General features: G+C 46.2%; 1 protein-coding gene across 16 annotated transcripts in view; it reads left to right on the forward strand.

The window, feature by feature from the left end:
* The window catches only part of CBFA2T2 (CBFA2/RUNX1 partner transcriptional co-repressor 2), a 142443-nt gene extending 122576 nt beyond the window's left edge, over positions 1 to 19867 (forward strand). For 14 of the 16 annotated variants that reach the window (XM_079128214.1, XM_079128225.1, XM_079128223.1 and 11 more), the window contains 3 exons: positions 6029 to 6097; positions 9607 to 9797; positions 15150 to 19867. In XM_079128214.1, the coding sequence (XP_078984340.1) occupies positions 6029 to 6097; positions 9607 to 9797; positions 15150 to 15449 (560 nt within the window). In that variant the 3' untranslated portion in view covers positions 15450 to 19867. The remainder of the gene's footprint in view (positions 1 to 6028; positions 6098 to 9606; positions 9798 to 15149) is intronic. The other 2 variants (XM_079128222.1, XM_079128224.1) reach the window with 1 other exon arrangement.
* The last annotated feature ends 5033 nt before the right edge of the window (positions 19868 to 24900 follow it).

Consider the following 24900-nt stretch of genomic DNA (forward strand, 5'->3'; position numbering starts at 1 on the left):
AGTTCTGACACTGTCTACCTGGAGATTCTGTCAGATATCACATGTTGGGAGCTCAGTCCCCAAGGTTCTTCACCCCCTCTTTACATGCCAGTCACAAACCCCAGGTTGTTTTACCCATGTTTCTGACCCACTGAATGTAAATCAGGCTTCCCACAATCCCCAACTTGGATTCATTTAATTTGGATGGTGGCTTAGAGAATTCAGGGAAACGGGAAACAGGTTTATTATAAGGAATATTACAGAGGATACAGATGAAGTGGCATGCAAGGCAAGGTGTGGGGGAAGGGGCACAGAGTTTGCATGCCTTCTCCAGACCTGCCACCTTCCGGCAACCTGCACATATTCAGCAGCTCCCCAAACCCTGACCCTTGGGGTTTTATGAAGTCATTGCCTGTCTAATGCCAGTGGAGTGGGTGGGGAACCCAGCAAGGCCTACTTCAGCATCCTCGTCTTTGCTGCACTCCTTCCTCCAGGGCACGGACATGACCCCTTTAGAATGGGGAGTGTCTACTGGCCAGTCATCAAGACAGGGTAAATTAGAGAATTTCTTTATATCCAGCTCTAAGAAAAGCAGGGGAAGAATAGAGTTTAGTTTTTTTTTATGTATATCATAACAACAACTAGGTGTTCTCATACCATCACTCTTATTCCTCAAAGTAACCCAGAAAGTGTTCACCTCATTTTGCCTCCTCTTTTCCCCAACACCTCATTCAGGAAAATAAAACTGTCAGTCACTGCCTGGTGGCCTTCTACAAAAGGTCTAACTCTACCAAACTGGGTTTTCCATCTTGCTTTTTCCCACCCTGAAGCAGCAGAGACAAGTTCTTCTCTCAGAATATATTTAAGAAGCCAGAGTTATCCCCCAAAATGTTTCATCACTTTCATCCAGTAACTGAAAAGGTACTCTATCCAAAGGCACAACTGAATGACAGGCCATCTGTGATCACACTCTTTACCCACCCACCCACCCACCCACTTTTAAGTTCCTAAATGTTCAGCAGGGAGAACTAATTTCTTCTTATGACAGACCTAGCACATTCTAGAGAAGACAGCTGTTAGTCTCAAAAAGACTGCAAGAAAAAATTGAGATAGAGCCAGAATTAATATCACGTGTCCGAATGCTAAGTGGCTAAGAGAGCCCACTCTCCCACCCCACCCACAGCCATTTCTCTTGATCCAACCATGGATCAGCACCATCACGTGTATGTGTAGCACAGAAAGATACCAAAGAATATTTGTACTTGTGTGATTCCTTTGATAAAAACAGACAAATCTAACCCTTGGGTCTCCCTCACCATCTGCACCCTTACAAATATTCATGATAACAACTTGCAGAAACTTTACTGAAGTTCATCATCCAAACCACATACCATCCATCGTGGAGTGTTCTTGTGTACACATGAGATGATGTAGAGAGCAGAGTGGGCCCGTCAGGGGCTGGTGGTGTTCCCAAGCCAGAATTGCAGGTCTCTGTGGTGTTTAAACATTGCTTGCTAAGCTTTACCAATACTCATCCTTTTAGCTAGGGTGACTATTTTCCGTTTTGCCTGGGACAGTCCTAATTTGTTCTGCATCCTGTCATCATCACTAGTATCTCCCTCTCAAAAAATAAAACAATTTGGAACCAAGTGTAATTCTAGCAAGTTGGAAGGCTGAGGCAGGAGGGTCACAAGTCAAGGGCCATCTTTGGCAGTTCAGTGAGAGGTCCTGTCCTGGGAATGTTTTTAGTGATAGAGCACTCCAAGTTCAATCCCTAGTGCTGCAAAATAAATAAATTAAATGAAACACATATCCCCTATATCAAAACTTGAGATTCACAGTATTTTCAGGAATAATTTTGTCCCAACAAGGGATTTATTTTGATAGTTTAAGGATACATAAATAAGTGTAAAATCATGAATAAAAGAAAATTCTCACAGAAATCAGATGAATGGTTTCCTCTGGCATTGGTGGAGATGACACAGCTAGTGAGCTGTTAATGTCTCTATCAGCAGTTCTAAGGGTGGGATTGCCAGTCTAGCTGGCATCTCATTTTCATTGCCTTGGATTACCTACCACTACATGATTCTTGGGGATTTGGGGTAACTTGCAGTGTTCTATCTTGAACTGAGGTATGTGGTGATCAATTTTTAATTTTTCATTAAGTTTTACACTAATATTTTTATGAATTTGTGAACCATCTAATAATTAAAAAAAAAAATTCTAGACTGTTTGCTCCTCTGGAGGCTACTCACTTTCTACTTTATTTATTTACTTGCTTTACCACCAAAACTCACTCTCAGGACAGTGTACATTCTTCCCTGAATGTGCCTCTGCTTTCCTAAAGAAACCTGTATGTCTCTGGGGGCAAAAAAAATAAATAAATAAGGAAAGAAATGAATTTTATTATCATTTATTTCCTCAAGATGAATGTCAATTTGGGTATTTGCTACAGGTAGGTTTTCCAGGATGTTCCTTAAAGGTTATGATTCAGGGACTCAAGGACCTGAATATATATGTTTGAGACCAATAAGCAGGCAAGGTTGGAATAACTGCCTATGGTTAAGTTCATAGTAGGTAGCCCCCACCATTTTATGCAACTTCTGGTCCTGGGAATTGAACCCAGGGGAGCTCCTGAGCTACATCCCCAGTCCTTTTTTATTTTTCTATTTTAAGACAGGGTCTTGCCAAGTTGCTGAGGCTGGCCTCAAACTTGTTTTCTATCCTCCTGCCTCAGCCTCCCAAGTTCCTAGGATTCTGGACATTTGCCACCATGCTTGGACCATGTAACTTTTTAATGACATGCATGAGCAGTTAAGGCTGACCAGGCTCCAGAAGTAAACCTCTGGTATTAAAGATAGAAACTAGAAACTAAGTAACAAGACAAAAATGGCAGTTCTTAAGGGGGAAAAAAAAAAAAAACTTTAGAAAATATATTATCCCTGGGGAAAAAAAAGAATATTAGAAGATCCATTTAACTCATACTCCAAATCATGAGTTCCAGTAAGAGTGAACAAAAGAGGCAGAGAAGATGGAATACTAGTTGAAGTAATTCCCCAAAATAGCCAAGAACAGATCTAGGTTGAACCAGTAAGGAGCAGGGGGAAGGACACAGACTAATCATTTGCAATCACTTAAACTTTAAAAATTACTCTGAAGAAAGTCATTTTAACTTATAGTTCTATATTTATCTGGATATGGTGGTGCACACCTGTAATTCCAGCTACTCGGGAGACTGAAGCAGGAAGATTGCAAGTTCAAGACCAGTCTTGGCAACATAACTAGACCCTTTGTCAAAATTAAGAACTAGGGATGTTGGGCTGAGGTTGTGGCTCATTGGTAGAATGCTTGCCTAGCATGTATGAGGCCCTGGGTTCGATCCTCAGCACCACATAAAAATAAAACAAAGGCTCTGTGTCCGCCTACAACTGAAACAGAATATTAAAAAAAAAAAAAAAGAACTAGAAATGTAGCTCGGGGGTAGAGTGCCCCGGATTCAGTCAACTCAGTTTTTGAAAGGGCAAGTTTTAAGCGTATTTATCTCACCCTTTGCATTGGACACTAAACCTAGGGCCTGTGCATGCTAGGAAAAGCTCTGTACCACTGAGCTAGAGATCCTCTGTCCTAGGGGTTGGGGATATAGTTCAGTTGGTAGAGTGCTTGCGTAGCATGCACAAGGCCCTGAGTTCAATCCCCAGCACCACCAAAAAAGAAAAAAAAGAGAGAGATCCTCTATCCTATACATTTAGGAGCATGCTACTGGGGATTGAACCAAGCTACTACATTCCCAGTCTTTATTTTTACTTTATTTTATTTATTCATTTGTTTTGATACCAGGGATTGAACCCAGGGGCACTTAACCACTGAGCAACATCCCCAGCCCTTTTTATGTTTTGTTTTGAAACAGAGTCTCCTTAAGTTGCTTAGGGCCTCACTAAATTGCTGAGCCTGATTTTTGAATTTAAAATCCTCCTGCTTCGGTCTCCTGAGCCTCTGGGATTACAAGTGTGCATCATTATACCCAGCTCTGTTTTTTATTTTGAGACAGGGTCTCCCTGAGCTTCCAAGTCTGGCCTTGAATTTACAGTCCTCCTGCCTCTGCCACCACACTATTCTATTTTTTTAAGAAGCTCAAAGAAAATATTACTCAGGTATCGACAGCATTAAGTTATCTTAATTAGTTTTAACACTTTTTAAAGTAATAGAACCATTTTTTTTTTTTTTATAAATTATTATATTTTAGCCTGGTGTCATGGTACATACCTATAATCCCAGCAAGTCAGGAGGTTGAGGTAAGTTCAAGGCCAACCTGGGAAACAGTAAAATCCTGTCTCAAGACAAAAAGGGCTTGCTGGGCAGGGTGGTGCCCACCTATAATATTTATTCCCAGTAGTTTGGGAGACTGAAGCAGGAGGATTCCAAGTTCAAAGCCAGCCTCAGCAATTTAGTGAGGCTCTAAGCAACTTAGCAAGACCCTGTCTCAAAATAAGAGATAAAAAGGGCTGGGGCTCAGTGGTAGAGTACCCCTGGGTTCAATCCCCAGTACCAAAAGAAAAAAAGGGCTGGGAGGTGTAACCCAGTAATAGAGTATCCCCAGTACCTTAAAATAAAAAACAAACTGGGGATGTAGCTCCATGGTAGATCGCCCCCATCCCCCAATTTCAATCACCAACACCACCAAATACACACACACACACACACACACACACACACACACACACACACACACACACACACATATATTAGATGGACAGCATGCCTTTATGTGGGGCTAAGAATCGAACCTAGTGCCTCGTGCTAGGCAAGCGCTCGGTCACTGAGCTATAGTCTCCTATAATTGTGTATATGTGTGTATGTATAAGATATAATAAATGATGAGTCACCCTTTATCTCTGTCCTTAGTAAACCACAGGAGTGTCTCTTAGGGCTTAACTGTTTCAGACCTGTGCATTTTTTTTTCTTCTTTTTTTTTTATTTTGGAGCAGAGTCTCACTAAGTTGTGGGGGCTCGCCTCAAACTTGTGATCCTCCTGTCTCAGCATACTGAGTAGCTGGAATTGTAGACATGTGCCTCCGTGCCCTCCTCTGTATATTTTCTTTACTACTTTTTTTTTTTTTTTTTTCCTTATTCCCTTAGTTTAGTTCATAAGCATGTTAAGAAACTCTGTAAAGGAAACCACCTTAAATCACATGTAGAGATTCTGAGTTGCCAAGACACAAAAGCTAACTTCCCTGACATCTAAAAAGCAGTTCTAGAAACTTGTGCTTGTGGGGAGATAGTTAAACAGAATATGGAGACACAGAAACAAATGTACACAAATATCATGTGCTTATATTTTGGGGAGTACCATAGATGGCATAAGTTGGGGGTATTACTCAGTGACAGAACACTTGCCTAGCATGTATGAGAACCTGACTTCAATCACTAGTTCCACAAAGTAAATATTTATAGGGGAAAAAAATCAGGACATATAAATAAGTCAAAAGAAAGATCATTTTTAATATCACTGGTTTGTAATACTATTAATATGTGATACACATGTAAATGTTTTAAAATTTAGATATACTATTTTATAATCTGATTTTAACTTTATCAGAATTTTTTTTTTGGATTAAGGCAACATACATTTGAGTCTGGGCTGGGGAGATATCTCAGCTGGTAGAGTGCTTGCCTCACAAGCACAAGGCCCTGAGTTCAATCCCCAGTACCGTAAAAAAAAAAAAAAAAAAAAAAGTTTGAGTCTAATGAATGAAAAGTCTGATAAAAAACTGTTTCAAGGGCTGGAGATATAGCTCAGTTGGTAGAGTGCCTGCCTTGCATGCACAAAGCCCTGGGTTCAATCCCCAGCACCGAAAAAAAAAAAAAAAAAAAAAAAAAAAATTGTTTCAAGGCTTGGAGTGATTTCTCAGTGGTAGAGCACTGGTCTAGCATGCATGATGCTCTGAGTTGGATCCCCAGCATCACACACAGAAAAATTTGTGTGTTTCATAAAATCAAACTGCTGATTAAAACAGCTTCTGACCCTGTACTCTTTATCTTTCTTTTGCAGATTCTCAGCGGGAATTCAACAGTAGACCAGGAACAGGATATGTACCTGTGGAGTTCTGGAAGAAAACGGGTATGTGTCTATCTGCTTATAGCCTGCATGAACTCACTGGTTTGTGCAAGCAGGAACACACATTGGGGGAAAGGTTGGTAACTACCCATCTGGTTGTCTTGTAACTTCCTCCTCATGGAGCTCTTCTCCCTCCTGCTTCTTTCCCTCCAGCTTATCCTGGACTGCCTGTCATGTTCCTCACAGGTCAGGGTTTGTGATGGCTCCCTCCAGGTTCTTTCACACCTTTCCTTGGGTCACTCTGAGACCTGACTGAAGTCATGAGCTCTTCCCACCCTTTTGATATAAATTGAATCCATTTCTGTCTGATCTCATAGCATCACACACTGTTCACACTGCTGCCACATTTGCTAATGTTGCTCTTGGTGCAGCTCTTTAATCTCTCTTTTCTTCAGATGGTAAACAAGTAGACAAAGGCTACTCCTGGTGGCACTTGCCTGTAATCCTAGCAGCTCGCAAGACTGAGGCAGGAGGATTGGATTGTGAGTTCAAAGCCAGCCTCAGCAATTTAGGCCCTAAGGAACTTAGTGAGACCCTGTCTCAAAATTTAAAAAACTATATTAAAAAGGGCTGGGGATGTGGCTTAGTGGTTAAGTGCTCCTATGTTCAATTCCTGGTACCAAAAGAACAAATGGACAATGGATATGAGTAGACAGATCATGCTATGGCAGATACACATGAACTTACTGCAGAACATCTGTCCTCGCGTCCTGAGGAGGGATGTGCATGATAAATGACTCCTGATGCATTAGCCCCAAAGTCTTAACCCCTGTTATAGACACGATTCTAGAGAACTTTGTTGAAGATACTAATTCATCAGTTTTACATAAAAAGTCAAATGTTACCAACAGTAATTATATGCTGATTCTTCACTCATGCTTTTGAATGGTTCCTTCCAAAAGTAAATATTCCAGACTTAAACACAAATTGTAAGTGATAAGAAACTGTTTTTAGGGTGGGGTGTTGTTCAGTGGTACACCCTCCATCCCCTAAAAAGAAAAATACTGTTTTTAGTATGTTCTAGGGGCACAGGAGATGTAACCTGGAAAATGTCCAAATATCTATGAGTAGTTATGTTAATTTATAGTTTGATACCACCACAAAATAAAAATTTTAAGTGATTTGGAAAATTCCATGCAATTGGAAGGTAAAATATATGTTATCATGATAATAAGTGAAATATGATTGTGGAAAATGAAGATAATTATAAGAGAAAGATTACCATGTACACAATCTCCTTGAAACTACTGACTGATTACTTGGAAGCCACCTTAATTAACTGTGGTTAAGAACCCAACTTTGTTGGACCAGCAAGATCTGAGTCCTTGCTCTGCCACAGTGCCACCTGTGACCTTAACACTCACCTGACATCTAACAGGAGGCCTATGAAGGTGACTGTGGTAGGCCACAATGGACCTCTGTAGAGACCCAGGGTAAAGGAGGCCTAGAGTTCTTGCCCTCTAAAATGAAGTCTTGCTTCATGTAAGCTGGAGCAATAAGATGGAAAGATCAAGCACAGCAGCCTAGAATGCTGTTAAACATCGTAGAGCCTGGGCCACGTGCAGGAGCCAACCTGTGAGGGATTTCCTTAGCCATATAGGTTGTGTGGTCTTTTTTTTCTTTTTTTAGAAAAAGAAAAAACTTTATTGCTAGCAAAGGAGAAACACAGGGATAGGGGGCTTTTAAAAAGGGATTCAAAGGCTACGTTCCATGTGTTCTCTGTTGTAATTTACTTGTTAATTTGGGAGATAGTCATTTCTGAGATCTTATGGTGCTATCCCCAAAGTCAGGATTACTTCATTGCTATGGTGGGTGTGTGCTGAAGGACAGATAAATCTGTCTAGGATGGGATGTAGCTCAGTGGCAAAGTGTCTGCCTTGCATTCGCAAAGCCCTGGGTTTGACCCCCAGTTCCAAAAAAGACAAAAAGAAAAAGAAAGAAAGAAAAATAAGTCTCAGTGACAGAGCAGCAAGGGATATATTCAAAGCATAAAGTGGACCACTGTTAAATTTCCTGTTAGTTTCTGCATTCCATTTCTATGGAAAAATGGATGATAACATCTCCAAGCTGCTTCCTGCTGAAAGAGGGCTAAGTTGGGGGAAGTAACCCAAAGACCTTCCTTGTTCTCTATCAGGTGGAACATGGACAGTTAAGGGTATTCAGCATCAGAGAGGTCCAGAGGCCCACAGTGGCAGATGTCAGATTACTAGACAAGGTATACATAGGGCAGGGATCATGCAGATGGCTAAGGGCATGGCAACTTTACTGAGTTCAGTTTCCTTTTTCTCAAAGTGGACCATGGAGCAATCTGTACTGCTCAGGGAGAGCAGTTATGGAGAGTTATGGGGTCTTGTGTGGAAGGTCATTCATATTCACATTGGAGACTGAGGCTTTCATGCATAGAACATGTCATTTGGAGTGTCCACCCTCTGGAAACCAAGCAGGGTTGTGGTGATGCGGGGGGAGTGAACAGGAACCAGGTGGTGTGATGGTGACTGCACAGAGTTTAGAAGCCCAGGGCAGTCTTCTTAGATTTGTGTCTTTAGCTTGTGTTTCTCTACTGTGGTCAGTGTCGAGTGTCTAACTCCACCTCCTGGTCATTCATGCCTGGCTACCCCAGAGACACCTCAAACGTCTCGCATGCCTCCACACCAGCTTCTTACATACCACCCATTCATTGACTAACAGTTCTGTCTCTTTCACCTCCGCATCCAGACACTTTAGAGCTGTCAACCTCTGCTCTTCCCCTTCTGGGTGCCACTTGTTCCTGCCTGAATTCAGAGTCTCTTCTGTCAGCTGGATCACTGCCACAACCTTCCAGTTGCAGAGAGTCCTTTAGGGGGTTCACATTTCCTTTAGAATATACAGCCAAATAAGGCATGCAAAACTTGCCAAAAGCTCATTTCCACCTACCATCTCAACCAGAACACTTTGTGGTGGTGGGGTGGGGGAGCAGGGGTGGGGAGCTTGGTACTAGGGATTGCACCCAGGGTTCATTCTACCACTGAACTACATCCCCATCCCTTTTTAGTTTTTGAAACAGGGCCTTGCTAAGTTGCTGAAAGTGACCTTGAAACTTGTGATCCTCCTGCCTTAGCCTCCCAAGTTGCTGGGATTATAGGCATGTGCCCCTGTGCCAGGCAGAACACAATTTTTTGATCGTTCCCTACCACTTTCCTCCTTGAAACTCTAGCCTTTCATACTGACATATATGATGGCACCAAAGCTACCATTATACTTGATTAGAAAAAAGCAAAAACACAGTTGTGAGAGTATGGACAATGTCCTGTCACCTATGTATTCCCAGACCCAGCACAGTGGCTACCTCCATCTGCATACCCAACAAATGATAGCACAAGTAGACAAACGATTGCAAGAATAAATATACGTAGACATGCCGACATGCCATATGTTTACCCCTGGGTATCTTACTCTGCTCTGTCCTTGGAAATGTTGTGGGGTGGTGGGAAAAGATTTCTTGACCAGTTGATTTTACTGTCACTTTCTTCTAGAAGAAGCTGTGAATAAGGTGAAAATTCAGGCCATGTCAGAAGTACAGAAGGCCGTTGCTGAGGCTGAGCAAAAAGCCTTTGAAGTGATTGCAACAGAGAGAGCACGTATGGAGCAGACCATAGCAGATGTGAAACGGCAGGCTGCGGAGGATGCTTTCCTTGTCATCAATGAGCAAGAAGAGTCGACTGAGGTCAGCACTCCCGTTAGGGGCTGGGGCTGGCCCTGCATGGGCGTCTAAGGGAGCAGGTCTACTGCTTGCCTCTCAAGTGCTGTGCAGTTAGAGTTCATTCCTGGACTAGACTGGAATTCCAGTACTGGAAGAGTTTTATTTCTCACTTTAAATTATTATACACATATACACACATACACAGAGGCTCCTTATATTTGCTTAAATTTTGAAAACTTACCCTAAGGGGGGTAGAGTTTGTGTCATTGCATGATAATGAACATTGAGTTGAGTGGACTTACTGTGTGTCAGAAACCCAGCTCCATAAGTGTGTTTTCTTTCTTTTTTTTTTTTTTTTTTTGCGGTGCTAGGGATTGAATCCAGGGCCTTGGGCTTGCAAGGCAAGCACTCTACCAACTGAGCTATCTCCCCAGCCAAGTGTGTTTTCTTTTTGGTTCTCACAGTGTGCATGGGAAGTACATACTGTTGATCTGGTAATCTGTAGGTGAGGAAGCTAGCTCAGGGAATTTAACTGACATAATCCCACAGCGCTGAAGACAATGACAGGAGTAAGAAAAGGCAAGTTCCTGTTGTAGCTAGTCTTTTATAAATATGAGAACTTGTTATGGATGAAGTGACAGATTGGGCAGACCTGCCCAGTGCCCAGTACTTGGAGTCTAAAACTTGGTGATGCTTCTATATAACAAGGATAAACATGCAGAAAAAAACTTAAAAGAAAAAAAAAAAAACATACGGCAGAAACTTAACAGTCCCCAAAGTAGTTTTGAATTTAATGAAAATTTTCTATAATCTTCATTTTAGTAATTTGTCAGCCTTAAAACTCAAGAAACAAGCCTATCTCTATAAACATCTACTAGCTGGGAGATCGGCTGTCTTTGGGACATTGTCTTAAAATTAAAGTGCTTTTTTGTTTGTTTTGTTTTTGTGGTACTGGGCATTGAACCTAGGGCCTCACGCATGCTAGACAAGTGCTCTACCACTGAGCTACACTCCTAGCCCTGGTTGTTGTTGTTTTTTTTAATAAGTAATAAATTTCATTATCTTATCATATTTCACTGTTTATTCCAGTGTGGCAATGCCAGACATTGCACTGTGACTGTGAAAATGAAAATACCTGACTAACCTGTGACTGTCGCAGGAGGAGGGGGGAGGGGTAAAATGCCTACAGTTCTCTTACAGTGAAGCTGCCAAGTGTGAGTGTAGGCCTGCAGACCTTGCACTCTTCATTCCTTCCCCACTCCTACTGTTTCTCTAGAATGGTGCTTAAGCAGTGGTATCTATTTTTGTTCTCTGTTTAATTCTGTATCCTTAACCATTCACATCAATATATACATCTACCCATATTTATCTGCTTTTATATCGGCGTTTATCCTTAACTGTGTCTGTCTCCAAAGGAGGAGTGTGATTTTTGGCTAAGAGCATGGGTTCTGGGCCTGGACTGCATAGCTGTAATCCCAGCTGTCCATGTAGATGAGTGTGCTTTTAAGAAGCTGTAATTTAAACAGTGCTCCAAGTGGCCTGCAGGTGAGATGTCAAGCAGCATCTCTCCCAGCTTTCCAAAACAGGAGAGGAATAGAGGACCTAAGCTTTGGGTGAGTTTGCAGTGAACCAGAAGGGCTGATTCTCCTCCATTTCATCCCAGAAAATTTCCCTTGAAGTTCATCAAGTATCTGTACCTTCTCTTTCAGCCGGTTGGTGTGAAAAAGCAGCCTAGAACAAGAGCTGCAGTCCGGCTTCCTTCCTTGTACACTGGATACAGTAGCCCTTTTGGGGACATAAAATGCAGTCATGTTTAAAGGAGCAGCTAGCTCACTGTGCAGGTAGAAAGGACGTTGTTGTGTCATTGGTGTGTAAGTTCTGACAGCTCACACAGCACAGCCCCAGACCCAACTTCTCCCCCATAGTGCCTGAGGTTGAAGGGACAAGGGAGAGGTCCCCTTTTCTGTACCATAGGGCATATTCTATTCCTAGCATGGACCAACTGGCAAACATAAAGGGCTAGCAGTTGACAGTAAAATGGGAGATCCTTTCTCCTACGAGGATTGCAGTAAGGTCACAGAGGTCTGAGATTGGTCCCAGGGCTTCTGACAAGAGCCAGGTAGTTCTGGTGGACCCTGTCCCACGCTTGCAGTAATGTTGACATAAGTGATAGCCCCTGCTGGACAATGGAACTCTAGAATCATATTTATGATTTCTGTGACCAGAAATTTGGAAGGTTAATAACCTTGCCCCATTAACCACAGAGGATAATTTGGTTAAGTCCTAGAGGTTAGGAGCCCTCAGCTCCAGTCCCAGCTTCCTTCCTCAAAGCTCTAGCCTTGAGGAATGCTGATTTAAAGGGTCACTTCAATAAAATTTTGTCTTCTTTTTTTTTTTTTTTTTTTTTTTTTTTTTTGGTACTAGGGATTGAACCCAAGGGCATTTTGCCACTGAGCTACATCCCCAGCCCCTTTTGTATTTTTAAATTTGAGACAAGGTCTTACTAAGTTGCTGAGTCTGGCTTCAAACTTCTGTCCTCCTGCCTCAACCTCCCAAGCTGTTGGGATTACTGGCTGTTTTTTTTTTTTTAAACAGGGTCTTGAGCCCAGCCTGGCTCAAACTCCTGGTCTCAAGCTATCCGCCTGCCTCAGCCTGTTGAATAGTCACGCACCACCACACCTGAGTTTGTCTTGTATCTTGGCAAAAATAAACTTCTAGTCAATTCAGGGAAAAGTCCAACAAGGGAAAGAGAACATGAAACTGTCTTTTCACCTCTGGCTGCCTTGGCACTGTGTTGCTCTATATTCTCTGAGCATGCCTCTGTGGGTGGTTGTGTTCTTTGTTTTCCTGTATCTCATAAACCTTGAAATAAGCTTTTTGAAAAATAATGGCAGCCACCATGAAAGTACCAGTGGCTTAATACTCTGACCCATTTCTGAGATGTCCTTGAAGACTGACAGAAGAATAGGCTTGCCCATCCTGCTGGTAGCAGCCTGTGAGGCAGCAGCTGGGTTCTTCCCCCAAGTGGCAACATTCAGCCAAAGAATTTTAGGGAGTCAGCCTGTTGGACTCCACAGTAGAAAGTTGTCTGGAACACAGTTTGCTTGAGGGTCTATGAACGTAACCTAAGAATTACATCTGTTCCCTATTTTAGCCCTCTGGTGTTGGTGTTGGCAAGTTTTGACAGTCCCTCCAGTGTGTTTCCTGGGAAGCCTGTGTTAGACAGGAATCAGTAGGCCTTTCTAATGTGCTTTGAAACTAGACTCATACATGGAGTGTCCTGGCCTCAGGAGGTCTAGGTTCCAGACTTTGCATAGCCCCTTAGCAAGTCTGGCCCTCGGGTTTCCCACCTGTACAATGCACAAGGTGGTCAAGGAGACCTCAGCCTCCATTTTGGCCCTGTTGCCTGTTCTGTACTCAGGCCAGGAACACTGATTTCATTGGAGGTAGGGTGAGTATTCCCCGAGTGCAGTAGCCAGGCCTGGAGATTGACTTCCGCCAGACTTGTTCTCTGTGGGCAGGAAGACTGGCTGACAGCTTTGCCTGGTCATTGCTGTAGAGCTTTTCCCTGCAGACATCGACGTGTTGCTGGTGGAATCTTCATGGAGCCTGCAGGAAGGAAAGGTCACAGCACCGGGACCTGCATGTGGCCATGGGTGTTCTGATGCATTCTTCCCTCTTAGCTGTTCAGGGTCTAGTTCTACTGCTGCTCTCATGGCAGTTGTCAGCCCTCAGCAAGCCTCACTTGGCTCATATCCTCTGTAATAAAATTAATACATTCTCAGCTGCTGAATCCTGGTGGTGTCTGCCCCCTCTGAGAAAGTACAGGAAGTAATAAGAGAATGCCCTGAGCTTCCAGGGCCCTGTGTGCTGAGTGGCCCCAAGACCAGGTTTCAGTTTTTCCATGATCCCAGCCCATTCTTTAAAGAGACTCGGCAGTAAAGGGAAGACAGGCAGGGAACAAAGGAGGAAGTAGCACAGCTGTCTCCCAGAGGCTCTTTTTAAAAAAAGATTAGTTTGGCCTATACCTCTGTGTGTGTGTGTGTGTGTGTGTGTGTGTGTGTGTGTGTGTGTGTGTGTGTGTGTGTGTGAGAGAGAGAGAGAGAAAGAGAGAGAAAGAGAAAGAGAGAAATTATTTATTTGTTCTAATTGGTTATACATGACAGTAGAATGCATTTTGACACATTGTACACAAATAGAGCATGACTTCTCATTTTCTGTATGTGGTCCTGAGTCACACCGGTAGTGTATATAGGGTAATAATATCTGTCTCAATCTACTGCCCTTCCCCACCCCACAACTTCAACCCTCCCCTCACTCCCCTCCGCTCAATCCAAAGTTCCTTCATTCTTCCCTACCCACCCCCCATTATGGATCAGCATCCGCTTATCAGAGAAAATATTCGACCTTTGTTTTTTTGGGATTGGTTTATTTCACTTACCATGATATTCCCTAGTTCCATCCACTTACCTGCAAATGCCATAATTTCATTCTTCTTTAAGGCTGAGTAATATTCCATTTCACTTTAAGGCTGAGTAATATATATACATACACACACACACACACACACACACACACACACCACATTTTCTTTATCCATTCATTTGTTGAAGAGCCTTTAGGTTAGTTCCATAGTTTAGCTATCGAGAATTGAGCCGCTCTTACACATTGATATGGGTGTGTCACTGTAGAATGCTGATTTTAAGTCCTTTGGATATAAACTGAGGAGTGGGATAGCTGGGTCAAATGGTAGTTCCATTCCAAGTTTCTGAGGAATCTCCACACTGCTTTCCATAGTGGTTGCACCAATCTGCAGTCCCACCAGCAATGTATGAATGTATGGCATATACACTTTTAAAAGTCTTTGTTAAAAACCAGTTGTTGCTGGGCATGGTGGTGCATGCCTAGAATCCCAGAGACTCAGGAGACTGAGGCAGGATTACAAATTCAGGCTAGCCTCAGCAACTTAGCAAGACCCTGTTTCAAAGTAAAAAGGACTGGGGATGTAGCTTAGTGGTAAAAAACAACAACGAGAAGCAACCTCCGGGTTAAATCCCCAGCACCACCACAAAAAAGAGAGTCTGTGCCTTCGGCAGAAGATGGGAAGCACCCCTGCTGGAGCTGGCACTGGGCAAGGCGTCCTCATGTAGCCCTCATTGCCCTCTGCCCAGGGCCCCACGAGCAGGGGGTTTGTCTGATCCACAGGTGAAAGACGGTCAGAAAGGGGGTGCGTGTTTCCCATGGCTAGGCAGACAGCAGAGGCAGGACCACAAGTGTGTAGCTAACGGCCCTTGCTCTGCCATGCAGGAGGAAGTGACATGACAAGTCCATCCCTCAGGACCCCAGCAACCACTAACCAATGCCTGTGTCTTGCAGAACTGCTGGAACTGTGGCCGCAAAGCCAGTGAGACTTGCAGTGGCTGCAATATCGCACGGTACTGTGGCTCTTTCTGCCAGCACAAGGACTGGGAGCGGCACCACCGCCTCTGTGGCCAGAGCCTGCATGGCCAGAGTCCCCACAGCCAGAGCCGGCCGCTGCTTCCTGGAGGGAGGGGCTCCTCGGCCAGGTCTGCTGACTGCAGTGTGCCCAGCCCAGCCCTGGATAAGACCTCGGCAGCCACTTCACGTTCCTCAACTCCTGCCTCTGTGACAGCCATCGATGCCAATGGACTCTAAACCCCAGACTCCACTTCTCTGATGACCACTCGGCACGACAGAACCCTTGCACCAAAGGGCTTGGCTGTTGGAATAAGTAACTGTTGGGTCATCAGCTAGAAATGCAGTGGCAGCAGGAAGTGTCCAGGCAGCACTCCATGGCCTCTCTGGGACTTCCTCTGTGTCCTGGTGGAACTAGTGCCATTCTCTGCACACAGGCAGCCTAGCTGAGCTGCCTCCTCTGGGGGCTTTTATGGCGTGTTCCTTCCCAGCTGAAGCTGGCTTGGCCAAAGCCCTTCTCAGTGTAGACCACCAGCTTCCCTGGCTCCTTGAGTCAGCAGACTGACCAAATGACAGCCAGGCTGGCAACAGCTTGCCATGCACCGTCTCCCTCCCTGTCCGTGGCACAGACCTAGAGGCTGGCAGCAGCTGAGGAGGAGGATCCCCTCTCCCACTGAGCAGTTGCTTGAGCCCCTTTTCCACCCTCAGCAGGTGACACTGATTGGCTTCACAGGGATGTGGGTATGCAAAAAGCATCACTCAGGACTCCATCCTCGATCCTGCTGTTCAGACTTAAGATGCTCAGAAAAGACAGGAAAGAAGTCATCACTCCAATATAAGCGCCCGTAATAATAAAAAAATAAATAAATAAATCTTCCCTAAGCAACACAGATCATTTTGGACAAGATTTTCCAACCTGGCTGGCTTCTTTCATCTGGAACCCATTTTTCTCCCTCTCACTTGATTTTGCTTGTGCCGAAAATATTTTCCAGCGCATGGATTTGTCCAAGAGAGAATGAGACTCCATCATGTTAGTCTTTTTTCTCTCTAAGCATGTTGACCAAACTATTATCATCAAATTACTGAGTGGATCATCTCTTGGAAATGCAGAGCCTTCTGCCCTTGCCTGGCTTGTGCCCAATTGTCTCGTTCTGTGTCCTTTTTTCTCTCAGACCACACACGTCCAGAGCACTGTGGGCATCTTCTGCCCACGGGCTCTGTTTGGCACCCTTAGGCCACAGTTGTCCCATCGGATGTGCCGTGGTGTGTGTGGGACTTGCCCCACCCATCATGACGTGGTCTTCTCTGAGCAGCCCTCCTGGACCTGAAGGAATAGGAATTCTTTAGACCTGCTGCATTCATTCACTCTTGGGCACAGTCTCAGTTTACCTTCTCTTATCTGCTCAGTACCTTCCCTGTGATCTCAGCAAGGTTTTGTGAAGTGTGAGAACCATTTCGGAAAGCATGACCCATTTTTCCTCCTGTCTTCAGGGAGCTTTGCAGCTGCTTACCTGGTTCTCCAAATTTGACATCACCTGTGTCCCTTTCAGAGTGGTGGCTGCTGCCTCACATGTTCTTCCCTGCCCCTCCTACTCAGCACCTCTGAGCCTCCAGAGTCCTCCCATCCTGTGCAATCATTGGGGCGAGGTGGTTGGCCTTGTTCCTGCTGGCTTGAGAGCCACCTTCACACTGACAGTCGGAAGGAAAGGGACAGGTACAGGTGGTGTCCTTGCATATAGGTGCATCTTCCTTTAGAACTCCCTGATTCACGTGACCAAGGATTTCCGGTCTCAGACACAAATACACAACACCTTTAAAATACCTAGATTTCCATCGTATAAAGCAAGGTAGACTCGGAAGAACAGAGAATCATGCTACTTTACCTTGGAACACCGAAGACCACTGTCTTCCAGTCGAGCTGTGTAGCTGTCCCCACCATCTCTGCCTCCTGAGCCCTAGCAGCTGGGGCAGCCTGGCTTTACCAGGCATGGCGTCAGTCCTCAGAGGGCTCACTCACGTTTCCATAAAAAGTGGGGTATCTCCTGAAAAGGCCATTGAGCCTCTAACTCAATTATAGAAAGATGGTATCTCATGTTATATGCTGGGTCTGTCCTCAGGTTATTTTTCTTCATCAGTAAGTTGGATGAACACCTTTACATCTCTTTAAAATCTTCACTAGCCAGGGTAGCTCAGGTTTTTTAACTGGCTGGAATAAAGAGACCAAACCAACAAAATAATACTTAATAGGGCTTGAGGTTTGGGTGCAGGGCCTGGCCTACTTCTGTGGGCTCTGGTTTCAGTGACGGTTTCTGATTCCAAGTCTTCGTACTGCTGTTCTCAACTGTTGCTCATTGAGACCTAGCGGACCATCTGCACGCCTGGGCAGTATTCCACACCACGGTTAGTTCTCAGACCTTTCCCTGTGTTAATTCTGACCAGTGTCACACATAAATCACTTGGGTGTTTGTATAGGACTTCCTACTCGAACTTAAGGAATCCTTTCTCTGGTCCCTTTTTGTAAGGAAAGTAGCAGCATGTAGGGTGAGGTAGGTGGCCCGGGGGACAGGAGTGAGTCCAGGTCCCAGGATAGGGTTGAGCTGAAGTCTCCCCACCCTTACCTCCACTAGGATATGAAAGTAGTATGGGTATAATGAGGCCGCGTGGAGGTCTGGCCTCTACCCTTAGAATTTAAGGGAACAAAAAAGGCCAAGAGGGGTTGGGGTGATGGTATGAAAGGTCAGTCCTAGGCTCTTAGATGTCATGGAAACCAGAAGCAGAGAGCGTAAGGCCAGTGACACTGATGAGTGGTGGAACCTCGTAGTCCTTTGCCGGATGAAGAATGACCGCAGGAAGATGAGAACGCCAATGGTGGTCAAAGTGGGAGCTGGCTGCGTTTTTTTTGTTGTTTGTTTTTTTTGGTCCCAAGGATTGACCTCAGAGGCGCTTTACCACTGGCCACATCCCCAGTCCTTTTTATTTTCTATTTTGAGACAGGGTCTCACTGAGTTGCTTATTGGGGCCTCCCTAAGTAAATTGCTGAGGCTGGCCTTGAACTTGGGATCATTCTGCTTCAGTCTCCCATGCCACTGGGATTACAGGCATGCATCACCATGCGTGGCTTGGAACTGACCAAGTGTCCCAAGGGGTAGTTGAGGGCAGGGTGTTTCTGTCCCGGTTGCTGTGTCCCTTCACACCTGCACTGTGCGCAACTCCACGCAGCAGTGAAGATGACTCCAGCTGTGGAAGTCCACCCTGTGAGGAGGGGCCTTCGCCTTGGAGGGTCCCTGCAGCCCAGGGCTGAGACTCCAGCAGATCTGCGCAGGCTGCTAGGGCCCAGATTGGATGGGTCATTCCTAGGGCACTGCTGAGTTGTGTCCACCAATAGATTTGCGTCTGGGAACCTCAGGTCTGCCCCTGGCATCAGCTGCTGCCTCCACAGTGTGGACCCCTTTGCCTGTCTGCCAGTCAGTTTCCCCAAAACTCGTCATTTCTTGATGTCCACCTATACGTCTTTAGCTTCCAGACAGAAACATCTACACGTTGCTTGCTTTGCACAGCCCTGTCCCAAAGTTGAAGTGATCCCCAACCTATCACCTGCTCACAAAGGGTGTAGACATTGGTCTGGATCATTCTGGAAGATATCAGCAAGTGTGTTTGAAGGTTCCACAATACACTTGGAATGTATGGTAGTGAGTTGTCCAGAGCGAGCTTAACAAACCACCAGATGGCCACTCGTCCTGGAAGCTGTGGAGGGATGTGGATGGAATAAATCATCACCGCTGCCACACTTCTTGGGGACTTTCTTCAGAACTGGACTAGAACCAAGGTTCAAAGGCTGTGGATTCCCAGCCAGCTTTTTAGATGGCTTCTACTTGGGTGGCAGCATGTTTGAACCAAATGTGAGAAAAGCCAGAAGGACCTGGACTGTTCCAGCGCAGGCCAGATGGCCAGCTGTCAGAGAAGAGGTCTGCCTGGCCCAGCCGGGAGATGGGGCCAGCTGCCCAGCAGGGCCCTTCTGACTCCAGTATAGTCCTGTGAGACCAAAATGCTGCCCCACGGCCTCTGCCCCAGTGCACTGACCCGCTCCTTCCCAAAGATGATGGGGCCGGTGCCCTTCCCGCCAGGACAGGAGTTGGGAAGCCTGAGGGCAGGCCCCCTCCAAGCCACAGGAATGGCGCTTCCCATGCACACCCGTCTGGTCAGGCCTCCCACTGCCAGTGTGTACTCTCATTGATGCTTAAACCAAATAGGGCGTGTGTGGCTGGTGTCTGTCAGGGACAGCCCTGTCCCTGCCTTGGAGTCAGCAGAGAGAAGCAGCAATAAGCATTCGGTGAATGGTGGAAAGGGCCTTTTGCCTAAAAGGCCTACACGGCTTTCCAAGTTCCTGATAAGGTTACAAAGGCTCCGTCCACAAAAGAGCTGGTAATGTAAATAAATAGAAAAGCCTCTGAGTGGGGTTTTCAAAGGGGGACATGAATGTGAAACCACCCACAGAATGCGTTAGTCTGGTTTTCTGTGCTTGTCATTTTACTCTGATAGGAACTTTTGTTACTTAACTGTGCATAACTTATTTAATGTACTGTATAAATGAACCAAAACTGTTAAATATGTATTTAGTTTGTTCTACTCAAAGTAGTCAATAAAAAGGCTATATTCCTTTTCTGCCTCAAATTGAACTGTGCCTGGGAGGGAAGCTGGGACACGGTGAGTACCTGACACATGCCTTTTAGTGAGGAAAATGCAGCCACCGGAAAGTCAGGAAATAAGGCAGTGGACTTGTGACATTTTCTTTCCTAATAACTAACTCTTTGTTATTTTGGTACTGGGGGTTGGACCCAGAGGTGCTCCACCACTGAGCCACACTCCCAGTCTTTACTTTTTATTTTGAGACAGGTCTCGCTCAGTTACCGAGGCTGGCTTCAAATGTATGAACCTCCTGTCTTAGCCTCCTCTGTCCCTGGGATTACACGCGTGCACCACTATGCCTGGCTCTTACTAGTTTTATGAAATTTTAACACTGATGTTAATGTACTTAGGATATTTAGTTTTGTCCTTTTTTCACTAATTTAAGTCATAAGAATCTTACTGTTGCCTTCACATTTATTTGCTTAATGATTGTATAATTTGAGGCTTTTTTTTCTTGTTTTTGCTGGAGATTGAGCCCCACTTTACCACTGAGCTACATCCCCAGCTGTACTCACATCCCTACCTTTTTTTTTTTTTTTTTTTTTTTGAGAGAGGGTTTCCTTAAGTTGCTGAGGCTGGCCTCAAACTTGTAATCCTCCTGCCTCAGCCTCCTGAGTCACTGGGATCATTGACGGGCACTTCCTCACCTGGCTAAGGCCATTATTTTCTTAACTCTTTACCTCATGTTGGGCAGTTGGATCATTTTCACGTCTCTCTTGAGTGATTTACTGAAGTGAACATCTCCCTTCAAGTGTTTTATTTACTTAGAATAAATGTCCAAAGTGGAATTCTTGTTCTAAACATTTCTTGTGTCTTGAAGCATGTTTAAATTACTCCCCCTGGAAGCTCACCAGCTTGCAGTGCCTCCATCGCCAGTGGCTAGAACTTTCCAGACACTCCCCACACATCCACCTGAGTTGGAGTCTTGATCTGTCAATCCCCTTACTACCCTTATTCCTGTTGCCCGAGACCTGACTGGTCTCTGCTCTAGACCCCTCTTCCCTGAGCAACCCTGCCCAAGAGCCTTGTTGGCACCATCAGCTTCCCAGGCCCCCAGAATGTAGAAGTGCTGGATCTGGAATTAGGAGACAGGCAGTGGTCTTGTGTCCTACAGGCAAGGTGGAGGCCGACAGCTCTCTGCTGCTGTATGCAGCTGCAAGCCATCCTCAGTGGGCTGCAGTCCACTTTCTGGACCAGTGACAGGACCCAGTTGGGAACTGTGATCGTAGCACAAGAGCTTGATGTCGGTATAAAGTGAATTTGCCACGGACGGGGCTGACAGACAATTTTCTCATTTCCACAGAACACCTAAATACAGAGAAATACTAATGAAGCTTCTTCCTTTATACAGGAACTCTCAAGGGTCAGAAGAAAATCAGGAGGGAGTACCCCAGTGGTCCAATACAAAAGAGAAAACTTGTGCTGTTAGGGGGTAGATATCCCAAGAACTCAGTTTGAGAGAGGAGCTGCCTGGGAGAGGAGATTGTAGCTGGGCCCTGTCTCCCCACTCAGTTCTGGGAGACCCTGCCTGGCTACAATGGGAGCTGACCTGGAGACGTCCCACCCCCTCTTGAGAGAAAAAAGAACCTCACCAGATGGTAATCTTAGATCTGCTGTCTCCTGGCCCAGGGTTCAAGTTTACTCCAGAGGTCAAACAACTCTGGGGCTGAGAAACTAGGATGATTCTAGGCTCGAATTTCCTGGTGTCTGTCATGAAAATGTAAATGTGCAGGAGAAAAGGGACTTCCTTCAGGAGTCCCAGAGGGTCCGTGTCAACCATGAGTTGGGTTACCAAGCATTTAAGGGAAGTGAGTCACCATGAGCAAGTGATTCGGACCCCAGGACTTGGGACATTGGCATTGTCACAGGGAGAATGTAAATTAATGATATGAGACCTCTGAAGGAGGTGCTGGAAAAAAGTGGAAAGGTGTGAAGCAGGCGATCAGCAGATTAAAAGTAGTGGAGACGCGACCGTTGAAATAGTGCATCAGTAAACAGCAAACAAGGTGAATCTGAAGGTTATCGACACATTACCACATGACCCCTTGTCACAGTAAGACAAAGATGGAAAGCGTTGGCCTTCTGCAAGGGAAGCTGGAGGGGAGAACCCTGCAGATTTTACTAAGGATGGAGACAGGAAGTCGCATAACCTGAGTTCCTCAGTATTGAGGGAAATAGTTGGTGATCATGGCAGGATGAGCAAACACCTTGGCCTTCTGTGCTTGTTTCTTGCTGCTGGTATTACAAGGGGCGAATTGGTTCCTGTGTCCTCAGCCTCCCTCCCAAGAGAGCTGGAGACCCATCCACCAACCACCCTCACGCCTGACTTGGCTTCATGGCCGGGTGCCGGCTGCCCTCTGGTGGACACAGCTGGGCCTGCTGCCTCCATTCACTAGCCAGATTGCTACCGGATGACAGACGGTCACTTTGGCATTTCTCTGTACACCACTCTTGTCTTCTCTCTGTCTCTCCCTCTCCCTCTTTTGCTCTATATAATTTTCTTGAATGCCCAGTATATGTGAAGCACTTAAATGAGACATTTTAAGTTTGGTCAGCACCCACTTCTGACCTTGATGTTTTTCTTCACCAGCTTTTTATGCGGCTCCCTTTCTGCCCCATGATTTCAACTGAAGTTCTCTGGGCACCTCCGGGGGAGTCCCAGAAACCGTTGGATCCAGCCTCCCGGCCCCACCTTCTGAGGGTCAGGCTGCCCTCTGCCTTGTGCTGGGCTCCTTCTTGCCACCCCATCTGCCATCCCACAGGCCCCGGGGACTGGACTCACTCCTTTTGCCATAGTTGTCCTTGGCGCCTCCAGCAAGGGCTGGATTCTGCTGCCAGAGGATGCCCTCTCTCTCTCTCAGCTTTTCTCACACCTGATCGCAAGCAGCTGTTGGTGTCAGGGAGAGGATCCCTGCTGCGTGACCGAGCAAGGCACTTGCTCCCTGAGCTTCTGCTCTTCTGCAGCTCGGGGATACTAGCAGTGCCTCTGCCACTGGGGGGTCATAAGGGTGAAATGTGATGATTTGGATGTCGCCACTGGCACAGAGCCCTGCACCCAGGAAGCCACTGTACATGGTTGCCCCGGTAGCCTGTTTCTCTTCCAGTCTGATTCCTTGAAGGTTCATCTTTGTCCCCAGCACCCTGCATGTAGCCTGCATGTCTTGATCAAGGAATATCTGTGTTGAGTGTGACTTCTTGTCCTTGTTTCTCTGCTCCAGAGGCTGCATCAAGGACTCAGTGTGCAGGTCTCCCCGCTCCCGCCTTCCCCCCGCCCCCCACGCACACACACACCCCCCCCCCCCGGAACTGCAGGGCAATAGCCCGTCTAGACTAAAGCTGTCTCTCCCTCACCTGACTTGCCCAGGTTTGCATACACGCAGGTGAGTCGCAGGTACAGGACTGAGGGGCGTGAGGGGGCGCGGCTGGCAGGGTGCCTGGCTTGCCCAGTCTTCAGGACTCCACCTGCTCTTGACCTGGGTGTTGACACTAGTGCAGGACATCTCACCACCTCCAGCACCTGCCGTAATGCAGATCCCCAGCAACTGTCAAAAGGAACCAAGAGCCAGAGCCACCAAGAGCAGGGCATGAGCGCATGGACTGAGAGAGGCACCTAGAAGTTGTGGCTTTGACCTTCTAGTGAAAGGCTGAGGTGTTTCCGGAGTGGACATAAGTGACAGTGGCTGTGGGGCAGTGACCAAGGCTGCAGATGGCCCAACTGTCTGAGAGTGACTTAGGCAGAGGAGGCCACACACATTGGAAGTGGGGGCTCATTGGCCTTGAGTGCCAGAATGAGAGATCAAACTTGATCTTCATGCCGCAGAAAATGGAGGCCGCGGAAGGGTCTGGGCCAGAAGAATGTGGTCACCATACCACATCCTGAGAGCTCCCTCCCTGGCTTCCTCAGTTACAGGGAATGACTCAAAGTGGAGTCGGGGCCCAACCAAGTGAGCTGCTGCGGTGCGTGCGTGTGACAGTGGGGATGGTGAGATGGTGGGCATCGGGAAGACCCACTGTGTCCCCACTGCCCTGGCCCCAGCTCAAAAGTGCATTTTTCTGTGGTTGTGAGTCCAGCTTCCTGTCTGTCCATGGCCCACACCACATGGCTCCCGTCTGGCACCGTCTGGCTCCCATTACCTACAAGCCAGCATTGCAACTCCTGGGGTCCAGACTCGCCACTCACATCCTTATCCAGAAGTCCCTTCTGCACCTCATGTGCAGTATGCTTCCTGCTCTGCCCCCCATGTTGCCTGGAACCTTGCTTCACCTCCGACTCATACCAAAAGGTCATTTCCAAGTTGCCTTTGCCAGCCCTGAAGTGTCCCTCCAGCAGCTCCAGGCCTTCAGTAAGGGAGGGAGGACCTCACTGTCTGATAGAAAATGGTGCCCAGTGTGGCAACGCACGCCTGTAATCTCAGCGGCTTAGGAGGCTGAGGCAGAAGGATGGAGAGTTCAAAGTCAGCCTCAGCAACTTAGCGAGGCCCTAAGCAACTGAGCTAGCTCTGTCTCTAAATAAAAAGGGCTGGGGATGTGGCTCAGTGATTGAGCACCCCTGGGTTCAATCCTGGGTACCAAAAAAGAATAAAGAAAACTCAGAACACTGATGAGGTGCGTGGGACTTCAAATTAAGGAGACACTGCTTCAGGGGGCCACTAGAGGGCCTCAGCATCGTTGTTCAAATTTAGCCATGGCAATCTTTTCTAGTTTAAAGGGTTGGTTTTTGCTTTTGTTCATTATGAAATTACAGCACAGGACCGAGGGCAGAATAGTTTCCCCCTGGATTGGCTTCTTCAAAGAGGAGAAACTGGAGTCTGGGCAAACATCCCAAGCCAGCCCAGGGCCATGTGTGGTATACAGATGCTGGCAGCATGGCCTAGGAGCCACTGGGGACCTGGGCAGGGTGGGGGTGGCCTGGCACTCGCCAAGGAAACACTGGGGATCCCTGTGCTGGGCAGCCAGGCTGGTAGGAGAAACTGACTCTGGCAGGGGGCCATAAGGAGAGACTGTA

The sequence above is a fragment of the Sciurus vulgaris genome (genome assembly GCF_902686455.1).
Source record: "Sciurus vulgaris genome assembly, chromosome: 2".
In the NCBI taxonomy this organism is placed as follows: domain Eukaryota; kingdom Metazoa; phylum Chordata; class Mammalia; order Rodentia; family Sciuridae; genus Sciurus; species Sciurus vulgaris.